The sequence below is a fragment of the Lithobates pipiens genome, unplaced genomic scaffold, assembly GCF_037356315.1.
Source record: "Lithobates pipiens isolate NorthernLeopardFrog02 unplaced genomic scaffold, aLitPip1_a1.2 Scaffold_1, whole genome shotgun sequence".
NCBI classification, from domain to species: Eukaryota; Metazoa; Chordata; class Amphibia; order Anura; family Ranidae; genus Lithobates; species Lithobates pipiens.
Genome location: NW_027507685.1, coordinates 172501985 through 172516665, shown reverse-complemented (window position 1 = coordinate 172516665; position 14681 = coordinate 172501985). Strand labels below are relative to the sequence as shown.

At 44.4% G+C, this 14681-nt stretch overlaps 1 protein-coding gene across 2 annotated transcripts in view; it reads left to right on the top strand.

Moving 5' to 3' along the window:
- Window positions 1-14424, top strand: part of FGD1 (FYVE, RhoGEF and PH domain containing 1) — a 276522-nt gene extending 262098 nt beyond the window's left edge. For both annotated transcript variants that reach the window (XM_077478897.1, XM_077478898.1), the window contains exons 16-18: window positions 572-730; window positions 3224-3367; window positions 13706-14424. In XM_077478897.1, the coding sequence (XP_077335023.1) occupies window positions 572-730; window positions 3224-3367; window positions 13706-13972 (570 nt within the window). In that variant the 3' untranslated portion in view covers window positions 13973-14424. The remainder of the gene's footprint in view (window positions 1-571; window positions 731-3223; window positions 3368-13705) is intronic.
- The last annotated feature ends 257 nt before the right edge of the window (window positions 14425-14681 follow it).

The following is a 14681-nucleotide window of genomic DNA, read 5'->3' as shown; positions in this document are numbered from 1 at the left end:
CTTTCTAAAGGGCCAGTTTACTGTACTTCCGGGGGGCCGGACTGTGACCAATGGGAGAAGAAAATGTCCCAGCATCAGTGGGGGTAAAAAATTTACTATTTTTGGTGTCAGTGGGAATAACAGTGCCTCAACCCTGGTGTCAGTAAGAGAAATAGCATCCCACCATTGGTGACAGTAGGAGAACTAGTGCCCCATGATTGACATCAGTGGAGAGAATAATGCCCCATCTTTGGTGTCAGTGGGAGCAATAGTGCCCCATCATTGGTGTCAGTGGGAGGAATAGTGCCCCATCATTGGTGTCAGTGGGAGGAATAGTGCCCCAAGGGCCAGTAAAGGCAAGCAAAGGGCCACATTCGGCCCCCCGGGCCACAGTTTGGAGACCAATGCTTTAGAGGGATATGCTCTGTTCATATTTCGTGGCTCAATGCCAGAGACAGCCAGGCAACTAGCAGTTTTAGAAGTCAGTGATGGCAGCCTTGTATTAAACGTAGCACATGTTTCCTTAAAATTCACATTTCCAGTGTCTACATCTCAGTCATAATTTATCACCCTTCTTTTTCTTGTATTGCAGGTGGTTTGTGGAAAGTGTTCAGAATTTCGTGCTCGGCTGGTCTATGACAACAATCGAACAAACCGCGTGTGTGTAGACTGTTACACTGCCCTACATGGTTCTGGGCTCAGCCCAGCTTACCACACTCACACGCCTCAACGCAGGAAATCCATCTTAGAGGTATCACTTGAATATACTGTTTATATCTGCTCTAGAGTGTGGCTTCGCCAAGGCCTGTTACAGCTGTGCATAGGTGGACCCAAATGAAGTGCAATTCAAATTTAAATTGTCTTAAAGTCCAGATCCAACTATAATCATACATGGGGGGGAAGTTGGGTCTTTGGGGGGTTGGCATATTGTTGGCCTGGTTGTGCGGGAGAAGAAGGGTTTCCTTATGGGGAATATGAGACTGCTTCATGTGATCTTTGGCACTCATATATGTTGAGGGCCTTATACTGGCGTACTTTGTGCAGGGAGCACAGCTGTTATTGGGAGCCAGCTGGTACCACTTACTATAGGTTGGCCGCATATTTTGCAGTTGTGCCTACAATGTTTATCTATGTCAGATGTTCTGTTCACTTGCCATTCCTGTGCAGTAGCTTCTCATAGGGTTCTATAGGCCAATTTTCCATAGAAGCATATGAGAAGCTACTACTCAGGCATGGCCAGCGCACAGATCTGCTGACCTGAATCTTTACAAACTTTGGAGCCTGCAGACACAATTGTGATGTTAGTATGCATCTAGGATGAAGGGGCAAACGGGATACATGAACTTTGTGTATTTATCCTTCCAACAAAAAAGGTTGCTTTGCTATGTTATGCTGCAATTATGGATAAAAAAATGCTGGTTGAAACTCTTCTATAAAGTGTAACTATAGAGAAAATCTTTATTTTTGTTTTGAATAGAGTGTGTCCCCAGAGCTAGAGGTGAGGGTAAATCCTAAGACAGGAGCACTTTTTCCAGATAATTAGGCAATTCTGCTTACTTTGCTAGACTTTCTCTAACTTTCTGTTGTGTCTCTGGAACAGGAAGTGAAGGAACATTTCCCCCATGATACACAGACAGCAAAAATTTAACTGGTAGGGGTTTTAACCCTTCCCTACGCTATCTACAGCAATCTCACTGCACTGGCCAACCTTTTTTTTTTTTTTATAAAACTTTTTATTAAATTTCATTATTTACAGACAAAACACAAAAAGACAGAACAAAAACATCATACACATGGAAGAAAAAAAAATGTAATAATACAATTTCCAAAATCTAAATCTAAAACTTAATAATCCTACAAAATAAATAATGGGATTAATAAAAAAATAGTGAGCCTTAGTTCCTTCTTTCGCCAATGACCCCAAACATTTCCCAAATGAGAGTACACTTATTATAGACAATAACCCCCGTGGGCATTCGATGCTGTATACGGTTTTTCCAACCACTTTGCCCACACTTTATTGTACTTACTAGGGCAGCGCCTATTCATGCAAGTATCTCTGTACAGTGGAAGATTGCTATTTACCAATTGCTTCCAGTATGAGCGTAGGGGGAACGAGGTTTCTTCCAATACAACGCAGTAGCTTTTCTTGCGTAGAACAATGCCACATTCACAAACACTCGCTCAGACACTGTTGGAAGAATAAACTCTACCAAACCCAATAAACAGACAGACACTGAGATCGGTAGAGGTGCGGAAGTGAGTGATAGAATTCAATAAATCCACCTATTCCACTCAAAAAATACATATAAATGAGAAAGTCCAAAAGATATGTATACAATCCCCCTGAATTGCTCCACATCATCAACAATCTGAATAGCACAGAGGGTTTATCTTATTAAAGTGGGGTGCCCCTTCAAAATAAAATTAAAAATGTAAATTAAAAGTCAGCAGCTACAAATACTGCAGCTGCTGACTTTTAATAATCGGACACTTACCTGTCCCAGGGTCCAACGATGCGGGGGAACAAAGCCCCCCCCCCCCCAGGTCCCCGCTCCACTCGCGGCACCGTCATTCTTACTGTGGGCCCCCGGCTGTGGCTTCACAGACGGGCACCCACTGCGCATGTGCAAGCGGCGCAGGGCGCCATGATATGCCGCACAGTCATCTGGGACATGTGACAGGTCCCAGATGACTGTTCAGCGCAAGGGGAATTGATGTCACCAGCCTGGGCAATGAAGAAGGCAGACTACAAGGGACTCCCTAGCAACAGGCATTTAGAGGTGAGTAAAAACATTTTTTTTCCAATTTTTTTTTTTTTTTTAAAGAATTTTAAAATATTTTTTATTTTTTGGTGGCAACACCACTTTAAGTCTGTGTGTAGCGTGATATACGCTCTATGTACCAGTTTGTATTGGATCATTCAATCTCTCAAAGATATCAGAGATCGCAAAGGAAAGCCCCATACAACCCTCCAATCTTCCATATCTAAACCTGGTATATCTTGCACCCACCTAGCTCTAAGAGCCTCTAATGGCAAGGATAGAAATGAATGTAAGCTGAGGATACAATCTTGAGATAGACTTATCCAAGCACTCAGACCTAGGCAATGGCCAACCTTAGCCAGGAACCTGGTGGTTTGCAACCTTGTGGAACAAGAGTGACTAGTTGAGAAAGATGTGCTTGTGTTTTTCATTAGCTTTTGATGTGAATGTAAATACCATTTATTTTTCCTCTTGTACAGAAACAGGCTTCGGTAGTAGCAGAGCACAGTATATTGTGTAGTTACATGCATTACATGGAGAAGGGAGCGAAGAGCTGGCACAAAGGCTGGTTTGTCATCCCTCAGAATGAGCCCCTGGTGCTGTACATCTATGGAGCTCCACAGGTATGCTTATCAGATCATATGATTAAGAATTATCCAAAATGCACCTACAAAAATCATGTCACTCCACCTAAAATTAATATGATAGTTATAATTGGAACCTAGTGGCTGAGTCACCCCCTGAATTCCTATATTCCTTAGATATTTAAAACAGCAAGAGGAGGAATTAATACATTTGCAAAATGATACTGGACCAATATTTTTGAAAATCTGGGAAAGTTGGTTGGATTTTAAACAATCCTCAACCTATGTGGGCTCTATAGGCAAGAAGAATATCTCCTGAGTAAGATCTAGAGGGGTTGGAGAACAGATGGGTTATAGCTGGCATCTGTTCTTCTTACCCCCCCCCCCCCCCCCCCCACCACCACCATATTTTCAGTTAGTATCATTGGGTTGTTTTTATTTTGTTTGTTTTTTGTTGATGGATTGGAATTTAGAGAAGAGGGTAAGGGTTTTGGTTTGATACTAAGGTGATAAGTGTGGTAGATAATAGTGTAAGATACAGATGAGGGAAACATTTATTTTTTCACTTACCCCCCAAAAATTTGTTTGGGGAATTATATAGTAACCAAGAGGGCAGCTATATGTGGTTGTCTTTCAAATTACCCCAAACAAAACAAGAAAAGCAGTGTTAGGGTGTGTTTTTTTCTTCTTCACTTTAACAAGATGGAGTCAGTATGGTAGTTATGTTTGGCCACCTTAATCCTGACTCCTTCCCATAAAAATAAATGAATAAACAATTCACAAAATTTTTTAGTATAATGGGTAATCCACGGTTATTAGGAGGGAAGAGGGTTTAGGTTTTGTGCTCCCTTCCCTCCTCCTTTTTTTTTTTTTTTTTTTTGTGAGGGGGGTGGTTGCAGGATAACAAAGAGAGAGGTCCAGAGAACTCAAATGAAACTTAAATATCTAAATTTGAGCATGTTTTGGAGGAGTTAAAATATTTCTTAAAATGTTTCTATTCTAGGAATGATACATATGTATGTGAATGCTTGAGGATGTTATGTGGTGTTTTTTGTTTGTTTTTATATAAAAAAAACTAAATAAAAAAATTGTTAAAGAACTGTGACAGTGAAAAAAAAAAAAAAAAAACAGCAAGATCCCTCTGCCATAATTTCTAACTTTATTCCTGTCCAGCTAGGAATTCTGGGTGTTCCTCCCTTTGTTTGCAAAATGGTCAGGTTTAAATCTGATCTCCACATTCAAACACTTCAGTACCTGAGCTACAAAAAATTAGCTTGGAGGTATCACCACAGGGTGGCAATGTGGATACCAAAGTGTATATGTGCCACGTCCCTTTGAATGAAGATAATAATAGAAAAATTGGTACTGGATTTTATAGGCACTGAGGTACACAGTATTATAGTTAAAATGATTTTTATTACAAATTGATTGAGAAAGAAACAACCAGACAGACATAAGTTAAAAAGCTTGGCAAAGTAAATATTGTCTAGATACTAATGCAGCACACAATACACACAACCCATACACCAAGGAATATAATCCTGAATAATCATGACAATGTTTTGTTGAAGCAACAATAATTATTCTATCAGGCTTGGTGTGAGTTGATCATAGTGTGCAGTAGCTCGGCTCTACATATTATGCGTATATACACGCTTCTTCAGGAGCTTAGGCATACATTCTAATAAAATAGGAAAGAAAACTACAATGAATCTTAAAACGAAAGGCTGGTATACATCAATAATCAATCTATAGCATAGAGCATAGTAACAAAAGCTGGCCGTCCATCACCCCATAAGAAAATGAGGAGAAACCACATACAAGGCCAGTGCAAAGGAGGCAGACCAAGCAGCTATGGAGACGAATTAAATAAAATCTCATGATATATAACACGTTGAAAAAATGGTATAGCCTTGATGTGACAGAACAATGGAATCGTGCATAGCAGTTTAAAAAGTAAATCAGCTTGTCAGGTTTAAACCTACAGTGAAACCATCGCAAAAGAATTGGCAGTAAGTTAGATAACAATGTAGGTAAAAATCCAGGATATGGCGGATATAGCAGATCTGTGTCATCAAATATATAATAACTATATAGTAATAAATGATAAGATTATATAAGCAGAGATGCTAGGGATGTATTAGCAGACTAAGGACTATAGACTGGAACATGAGGATGTCAAACTTACCCATATGGTTTAGAAGCAATGTTAAACCTCCATTAAGCATTGGTTAAAGAAATAACCCGTTATAACATAATAAGTACAGGAGAGGCATAACACCAGGCTATGGATATTGTATAGCAGTCAGAGCTTTAAAGATCTTTAAACAGAGATAGATTCCTTAAGAGGCTGCAACAAAGATGAAGCAAAATATGATATTTTGAATATTGAACCCTACAAACGAAGACTGGGATGCCATTAATGTTTATGTGCGTGTTTTGACAATATAGTTATAGTATATACACTGAGCAAAATTATAAACGCAACACTTTGGTGTTTGCACCTATTTATCATGAGCTGAACTTAAAGATCTACAACTTTTTCTATGTACACAAAAGGCCGATTTCTCTCAAATATTGTTCACATATTCTGTCTAAATCTGTGTTAGTGAGCACTTCTCCTTTGCCAAGATAATCCATCCACCTCACAGGTGTGCCTTAGGCTGGACACAATAAAAGACCACTCCAAAATGTGCAGTTTAACTGTATTGGGGGGGGGAGGGGGGTCTGAAAACCAGTCAGTATCTGGTGTGACTACCATTTGCCTCACGCAATGCAGCACATCTCCTTGGCATAGAGTTGATCAGGTTGTTGATTGTAGCCTGTGGAATGTTGGTCCATTCCTCTTCAATGGCTGTGCAAAGTTGCTGGATATTGGCAGGAACTGGAACACGCTGGAAAAGAAGAAAGGTAACAGCGCTCTCTGCAGGGACCACTCAATCCATACACCAGGTCCACTCACAGGTGCTCGATGTGTCCCAACACACTCCAATGCAACAGTAGTAAGAAGAGCTGGCAAAACTGTAATCCTTGAAGTGTCGTTTATTGGTACATCAGAGTGATAATAAAACGATAAACCTGACGCGTTTCAGAAATAGCCTTAGTCGTAGCTAGTTTGAAACAGAAATGGCAATATATATATATATATATATATATATATATATATATATACTCACATACACATATGCCAACACCATGTCTACATAATTGGCCTATCAGGTTAGTGTCACAGAAAATTAACATATTTAATTGATACCACCAATTATCCAAGTGGTTAGTGACTACACCTGTTTTTTTTTCACCAGCATGAGAAGGGGGAGAGGAAAGAAAGGCAAAATAAAAAGTTATTTTGTTGAGCCAAAAAGATATCACATTCAGGGGTGACTCCAGCACTGGTCTTATAAATACTGGAACCTACTGCTGGAAATTCCTTACTTCTGCCCTCCAGCTGCCATCTACCCCATACTATTCTTTCCACCCCAGTGGGTGAGTTTATTAGAGCTAAACGCAACTGCTTCACCCTAGAAAGCTTCCAGCTAGAATGTTCTAACATCTCAAAACGGTTAATGCCACGTACACACGATTGGAAATTCAGCCAGCAAAAGACCGATGAGAGCTTTTCATCGGAAAATGCGACCGTGTGTAGGCTCCATCGGACTTTTGCTGGCGGAATTTTGGCCAGCAAAAGATTGAGCGCATATTCTCAATTTTTTCAGGCAGAAAAATTTTCTATCGGAAATTCCAATCGTCTGTGGCAATTCCGACACGCAAAATTCCGAAGCATGCTCGGAAGCATTGAAATTCATTTTCGCAGCTCATCGCAGTGTTCTCCGTCACCGCGTTCTTGACAGTCGGAATTTGGTGTGACCATGTGTAGGCAACACAAGCTTGAGTGGAGTTCTGTCGGAAAAAACATCCAAGGCTTTCCCAATGAGAATTCCGATCGTGTGTATGCGGCATACGTGATAGGGGCTATCAGAAGTGGCAAATCAATAGAGCCATTTCCATAGCCTCAGAGAAGGACAGGAACAACCATTGCATAACAGAGAGAAATGCCCTTGCTCTTTAAAATATCCCCAACATAAAAATCAAAAGAACAAGGACAGGAGTTCCCTTACCTTTGTCACCACTTTTTCCAGAGAGTTTAATTAGATCAGATTGTTAATAAACATCTCACCATTCTTTATGGTGACAAGGACCTAATAGATGTGTTTAGACTAAGGCTCGGTTCACACAGGGGGCGATGCGAGGCGACACGACTTGCCGTGCCGCGACCTGACAAGTCGCCCCCGTTCTGTACTACGGAACCGTTCTAAGAGGAGCGACTCGAGTCGCTCCGACTTAGAAAAAAGGTTCCTGTACTACTTTTGGGCAACCTCGGGCGACTTGCATTGACTTCTATACAGAAGTCATTTGCAAGTCGCCGCTGAGGTCGCGGCGCGGTAAGTCGTGTCGCCTCGCATCGCCCCCTGTGTGAACCGAGCCTAAGGCTATTGCCAAAAAACATCAGCTTTATTGTTTTATTGTCACGCTGATGCACCAATGAACGACACTTGAAGGATTACAGTTTTGGCCGACTCTTCTTAGGCCGCGTACACACGGGCGGACTGTTCGCCCAACCTTGTTCGGCAAACAGTTTCATCAAACAGTCCGCTCAAAATTTGCATGAGCGGACTTGCCCACACACGAGCGGACTGTTTGACGAACAAGGTTGGGCAAACAGTTCGCTCAACTTTTGAAATGAACGGACTCGCCCACGTAAGGTGGAGGCAAATCCTCCCATTTCGAGCGCGTGTACAGGTAGGCGGGGCCCGCGAAGGAGACGTCGCGGGCTCCGCCGCCTGGAATGGGCTTAAAGGGGAACCCCCAACGCCGAAAAAAATCGGCGTGGGGGTTCCCCCCAAGTCCACACCAGACCCTTGTCCGAGCACGCTACCCGGCCGGCCAGGAAAGGGGGGCGAGCGAGCGCGCCCCCCCTCCTGAGCCGTACCAGGCCGCGTGCCCTCAACATGGGGGGTGCCTTGGGGAAGGGGGGGCCGCGCGGCCCCCCCACCCCAAAGCACCTTGTCCCCATGTTGATGAGGACAAGGGCCTCTTCCCGACAACCCTGGCCGTTGGTTGTCGGGGTCTGCGGGCGGGGGGCTTATCGGAATCCGGGAGCCCCCTTTAAGAAGGGGGCCCCCGGATACCGGCCCCCCACCCTATGTGAATGAGTATGGGGTACAATGTACCCCTACCCATTCACCTGTGAACGAAAGTACAATAAAAAACACAACACAGAGAAAAAATATTTTATTGCACAGCCGGGGGTCTTCCGTCTTCGGGGGTCTTCTCGCCGGACTCCTCCGCTATGTGTGTGTAGCTCTTTTGCTAGCGGAGGAGTCCGGCTTTCTTCCTCCCCGCCGCCGGCCTCTTCTCCCGACTTCGGGGGTCTTGTCCCCCTCTTCGGTTCTTCTGCCGGGCCACCGCGCCTGGTCCGGTGGCCCGGTCTTCTGTCGCCGTCTTCCGTTCTTCTGTCGCCGCCTTCGGTTCTTCTGCCGGGCCACCGCGCCTTCTTGTAGCTCTTTTACAGGCGGTGGCCCGGTCTTCTGTCGCCGCTGTCGTCGCCGCCGCCGCCGCCTTCCGTTCTTGTTCTTCTTCTTGTTCTTCTTCTTCTCCTGGAGATGTTGACTCGATGAGCTCTCCGGCCGGAATGCCAGAGCCGCGCTGTGCGGTCACTTATATAGTGACAATGGGGCGGTGTCACATGGTATATGTCACATGGGTTGGTCACATGGTGACCCCGCCCCCTTACGATGTCATAGTCCCCATGTGACATCAACCCATGTGACCAACCCATGTGACATATACCATGTGACACCGCCCCATTGTCACTATATAAGTGGCAGCGGAGCGTGTCCCTGGCATTCCGGCCGGAGAGCTCGTCGAGTCAACATCTCCAGGAGAAGAAGAAGAACAAGAAGAAGAACAAGAACGGAAGGCGGCGGCGGCGGCGGCGACGACAGCGGCGACAGAAGACCGGGCCACCGCCTGTAAAAGAGCTACAAGAAGGCGCGGTGGCCCGGCAGAAGAACCGAAGAGGGGGACAAGACCCCCGAAGTCGGGAGAAGAGGCCGGCGGCGGGGAGGAAGAAAGCCGGACTCCTCCGCTAGCAAAAGAGCTACACACACATAGCGGAGGAGTCCGGCGAGAAGACCCCCGAAGACGGAAGACCCCCGGAGCTGTGCAATAAAATATTTTTTCTCTGTGTTGTGTTTTTTATTGTACTTTAGTTCACAGGTGAATGGGTAGGGGTACATTGTACCCCATACTCATTCACATAGGGTGGGGGGCCGGTATCCGGGGGCCCCCTTCTTAAAGGGGGCTCCCGGATTCCGATAAGCCCCCCGCCCGCAGACCCCGACAACCAACGGCCAGGGTTGTCGGGAAGAGGCCCTTGTCCTCATCAACATGGGGACAAGGTGCTTTGGGGTGGGGGGGCCGCGCGGCCCCCCCTTCCCCAAGGCACCCCCCATGTTGAGGGCACGCGGCCTGGTACGGCTCAGGAGGGGGGGCGCGCTCGCTCGCCCCCCCTTTCCTGGCCGGCCGGGTAGCGTGCTCGGACAAGGGTCTGGTGTGGACTTGGGGGGAACCCCCACGCCGATTTTTTTCGGCGTTGGGGTTCCCCTTTAAGCCCATTCCAGGCGGCGGAGCCCGCGACGTCTCCTTCGCGGGCCCCGCCTACCTGTACACGCGCTCGAAATGGGCGGACTTTCCGAGCGGGAACAGTCCGCTCATTTCGAAAGTACAGCGGACAAGCCCACACACGGGCGGACTGTTCGCTCAAACACAGTTTCAGCGGACAGTTTTTCGGAATTTCCGAAAGACTTTGTCCGTCCAACTGTCCGCTGAAACTGTCCGCTGAAAGCCCACACACGAGCGGACTGTCCGCCCAAACACTGTTCAGCGGACAAGGTTGGGCGAACAGTCCGCCCGTGTGTACGCGGCCTTACTACAACTGGAACACGTTATCGTTGCCCATCCCATAACCCCACTGCCACCATGGGCCACTCAATCCACAACCTTGACATCAGCAAACCGCTCACCCAGACAACGCCATACACGCTGCCTGCCATCTGCCCTGTAGAGTAAAAACCAGGATTCATCCGTGAAGAGAACACCTCTCCAAAGTGCCAGACGCCATCAAATGTGAGCATTTGCCCACTCAAGTCGGTTACGATGCCAAACTGCAGTCAGGTCAAGACCCCAATGAGGACAACAAGCATGCAGATGAGCTTCCTTGAGACAGTTTGTGCAGAAATTCTTTGGTTATGCAAACCGATTGTTGCAGCAGCTGTCCGAGTGTCTGGTCTCAGACGATCTTGGAGGTGAAGATGCTGGATGTGGAGGTCCTGGGCTGGTGTGTTACATGTGGTCTGCGGTTGTGAGGCCGGTTGGGTGTACTGCCAAATTCTCTGAAATGCCTTTTTTTGGAGATGGCTCCCAAATCATAGGACAAGTCGTACAAGTGTGAAAGGGGCCTTAGGAAGATTCGTGGACAGTATTTGAAAGAAACAGGCCTTTTGTGTACATAGAAAAAGTCGTAGATCCTTAAGTTCAGTTAATAATAAATAGGGGCAAACGCCAAAGTGTTGCGTTTATAATTTTGCTCAGTGTATATATATTTGAAAATTGATCGATCCTAATGTACTGACTCCCCCAAATGCCCCTTTTTGGAAAGTAGCCACCCAACTGTATACCAAGCTGGCCCAAATTATATATTTACTGCACTACTATGTGCACTTGCTTGATGCACTTTATTAACTGTATGTAGCCTCAGGGTCAGGGAATTGAAGAAGTGTGTTAATATAAGTGACTTTATTTGTTTATTTGTGACCTTTATACAGAACAATGCTGGTGTTTTTTTTTCAGGAAGGTTCAGGAGAGGTTGGTTCACTTTAAGGCCCCTTTCACACGTGCAGACCGTTCAGATATGCCTGTCAGTTTTTTACAGCTCTATGGAGCGACGGATGTCAGCGGTGACATGTCTGCTGACATCTGATCCGCCCCAATCTGATACACACTGTAATATCCAGGCGGATGGAAACCCTATTTTCCATCTGTCTGGCGGATCAGATGAAAACGGACAGTCGGTCCGTAACCATCTGATCCCCCCAATAAGGGAGGGCGGACTCCCTGACAGTTCCGTCCCTGCACAGAGTGCAGAGATGGACTCGTTATCCGCCGGCTCAGCAGGGATCAACGGAGCAATCCCCGCTGAGCAAGTGGATGCTAAATAAGGACAGCCCCATATGAAAGGTGCCTAAATTTGTTTTTCAAACAAATATGCCTGTATACATACAAGTCTCTTTTGCTATCTTCTTGTAGTCCTCTGCACATCACTACTCACATTGAGATAGTGAGAGCACTCTGGGCAAATCAGGCTAAATTATATGACATTAGTGCTGTCCGTCTGACACTGTGGATATGCATACAGGAGGGGAGGAGAGTACAGGACCCTTCCAAATATGCTTTCCAAATCCATTTAGGCTCCATTCACACTTGTGCGACTTGTCATGCAACTTTGGACGTCAAAGTTGCATGATAAGTCGTTCTCCATGCTTTCTAATGATAACCATTTATATATGTGCAGCTTAAAGTTGCAGCAACTTTAAAGTAGTTCATGCATTACTTGGGACCGACTTTGATGCACCTTGAGGGCCATAGACTTCAATGTTAACCCTCAGAAGTTGCATGAAAGTCGTACCCGAATATTATACAATGCAACTTATGTGCAGCAGTTGTCCATTATCACTGGTTAAAGCCAAAGTCGTATCTAAGTTGCACCCATCCAAAGTTGCATCAAAGTTACACCAAACTTGCACTACAATGTTGGTGCAACTTTGGAGTTTTACAAGTGTGAATGAACCCTCAAAGTGTTACTAAATCCAGAACAGTAAAATCAGTCTGTATATGCAGTATAGCATGCTTGTTATACTCACTGTGGAACTTAAGGGATTAATCCTCTGCACTGTGTAAAAAGGATGTTTTATTGTGTATGCACAGATCCTTCCCTCCTGCACTGTCTATCTGGGAAGGCCAGCTAACACAGTCAGGGTAACCAACATGCACATGCTCAGTTGTGTCTTTTATGCTGGAGAGAACAGTTTTCAGAGATAGGTGGTCACATAATATTGACATCACACATTCAAATATTGCGCCCCTTATTTAAACACCCACTGCTGCGCCTAGACAGAGCCTGCTATCTCAACCAAAGATGCCACTTGGAAAAATATGAACTGCAAATAGTATTTTTACCTTTAAAACTAAAGTCAGGAAAAATAGTGGCGCTTATATATGAATTATAACTATCTCTTAAAAAAGGTGACACCAAATTAAATGGTATAAAAAGCGTGTAAGAATAAACAATTGTATCACCCTGTGACAAGTGGACCAAATAAACGTGCTAACAATTGTGTACAAAAAGAAAAATATCAAAACAAAAGTTCATAGTGTCCAAAATATCCTTTGAAATAATGTGTCTTCTTATTCCATCCACCACACCAAAGTGATAAGTGACTCCTCTCCCTTAGGAAACGCACTCACCGACTCCTAGTGCCTGGACTTTCGTATCAGGCTCAATTGCTTTTAAACTAAACAGCAAATAGTGAGTTTTGATACTCCAATCATCCACTGTGCAAGTTCAGATATTCCACATGTATATTTTGGACACTTTATGAACTTTGTTTTGATATTTTTCTTTTGTACAAAATTGTTTGGCACATGTATACAGGCTGTAGTGGAAATCTCCTCCTATCTGAACTCACAGCACTGGAGAAACTGTGCAGTTTATCACTGACCGTGGTATACAGATCACCCAAAAAGGTATATAGTGGCAGTATTTTAATGTAAAAAGAAGATTTATAAGCTGTGGGCACTGTGTGGGAGGTGAACTATTTTCATATTACTGTGTTTAGTAGTGTATTTACTAAAGCTAGAGAGGGCACAATTGGTCACATTTCTGCATAGAAACCAATCAGCTTCTAACCTCAGCTTGTTCAATTACGCTTTTGTAATAAAACCTAGAAGCTGATTGGTTTCTATGCAGAATTGTGACTAATTTTGCCCTCTCCAGCTTTAGTGAATAAACCCCTAAGTGTCCATTTACACAAGACCGTTTTAACATTATTCATAGCAACCAATCATATTTTAACATCCAGTTTCTATCCTGAATTAGAATAGTGGTGTTTATAGTCTCATTATTATAGGCAATATCTTCAGTTTCCTCCAGTTTTTATATGTAGATGGTTTACCTGGGAAGGACAAGTAGCCAAGATCTACCTGTGGAGCTGGTTCTTGTATACAAGTCCAGATACTAATCATTTTTTTCTGTCCCAGGATGTGAAGGCTCAGAGGAGTATCCCTTTAATCGGCTTTGAGGTCACCCCAACAGAACAGTGTGAACGCTCTGATCGCAAACACGTCTTCAAGATCAGCCAAAGCCAGCTCAGCTTCTACTTCAGCCCCGAAACAGAAGAATTTCAACGACGTTGGGTGAAAGCACTGTCCCGAGCTGGACGAGGGGAGGATTATAATGCCAAACACTTACTCCTGGAGACTGAGGAAGAAAATGAAGGTACTGGAGAGACTCTAGGGGACACTTGAGGATCAATCCACTACACCTCCCTTTTGGAGATGCCGAAGAAGGACATTTAGACAAATCCATTCATCTTCAATAGGGGACTGTTGCAATGTGAGGCTAAACTTACCTATAATAGCTTCACATGGGGAGGGCTGGACTCACCCATAGTACTTCCATGTTCAACAAAAGACCTGAAAGAAAAAAGAATGGACATGCTAACTCAGAGGACTTCTGATGAACTAAATTAAGCATTCTCCTCTGTGACGGCTCAATGGGATGGGGCTGGACTGACCCATCATTGCTTACATAGGGAGGAGTTGGATGGCTGGCTTGACCCATTACCACCTCCTTCCCTGGTCAACTGATGCTTCCACACTCCTGAACTCCTTCTTTACACAAACCCATCACTGGCACTTTCTCTTTTTTTTTATATGTTATGTATTATAATTATTTTAATAATATTTAGCAACACTTTTTTAAGTTGTTATTTTTGCTCGTTTTGGAACTTTGGGTTCCTTTTTAAAAATTTTACCATCATTCCAAACTCCATGCTTACGTATCTCAAAGTAGCCTGGTAGCTTGCGAGGTCCTGCCTTAAGAGAGTGACAGAAATGTGGACAGGGTGCCAAAAATCAATTGATTTCCAGCTTTTGGGAATTGAGCTAAAGTGCCATAATACATGTTATAAGCTTAATACCACTGTGGTGTAATGTGCCACCTGCGTTCTTCCAA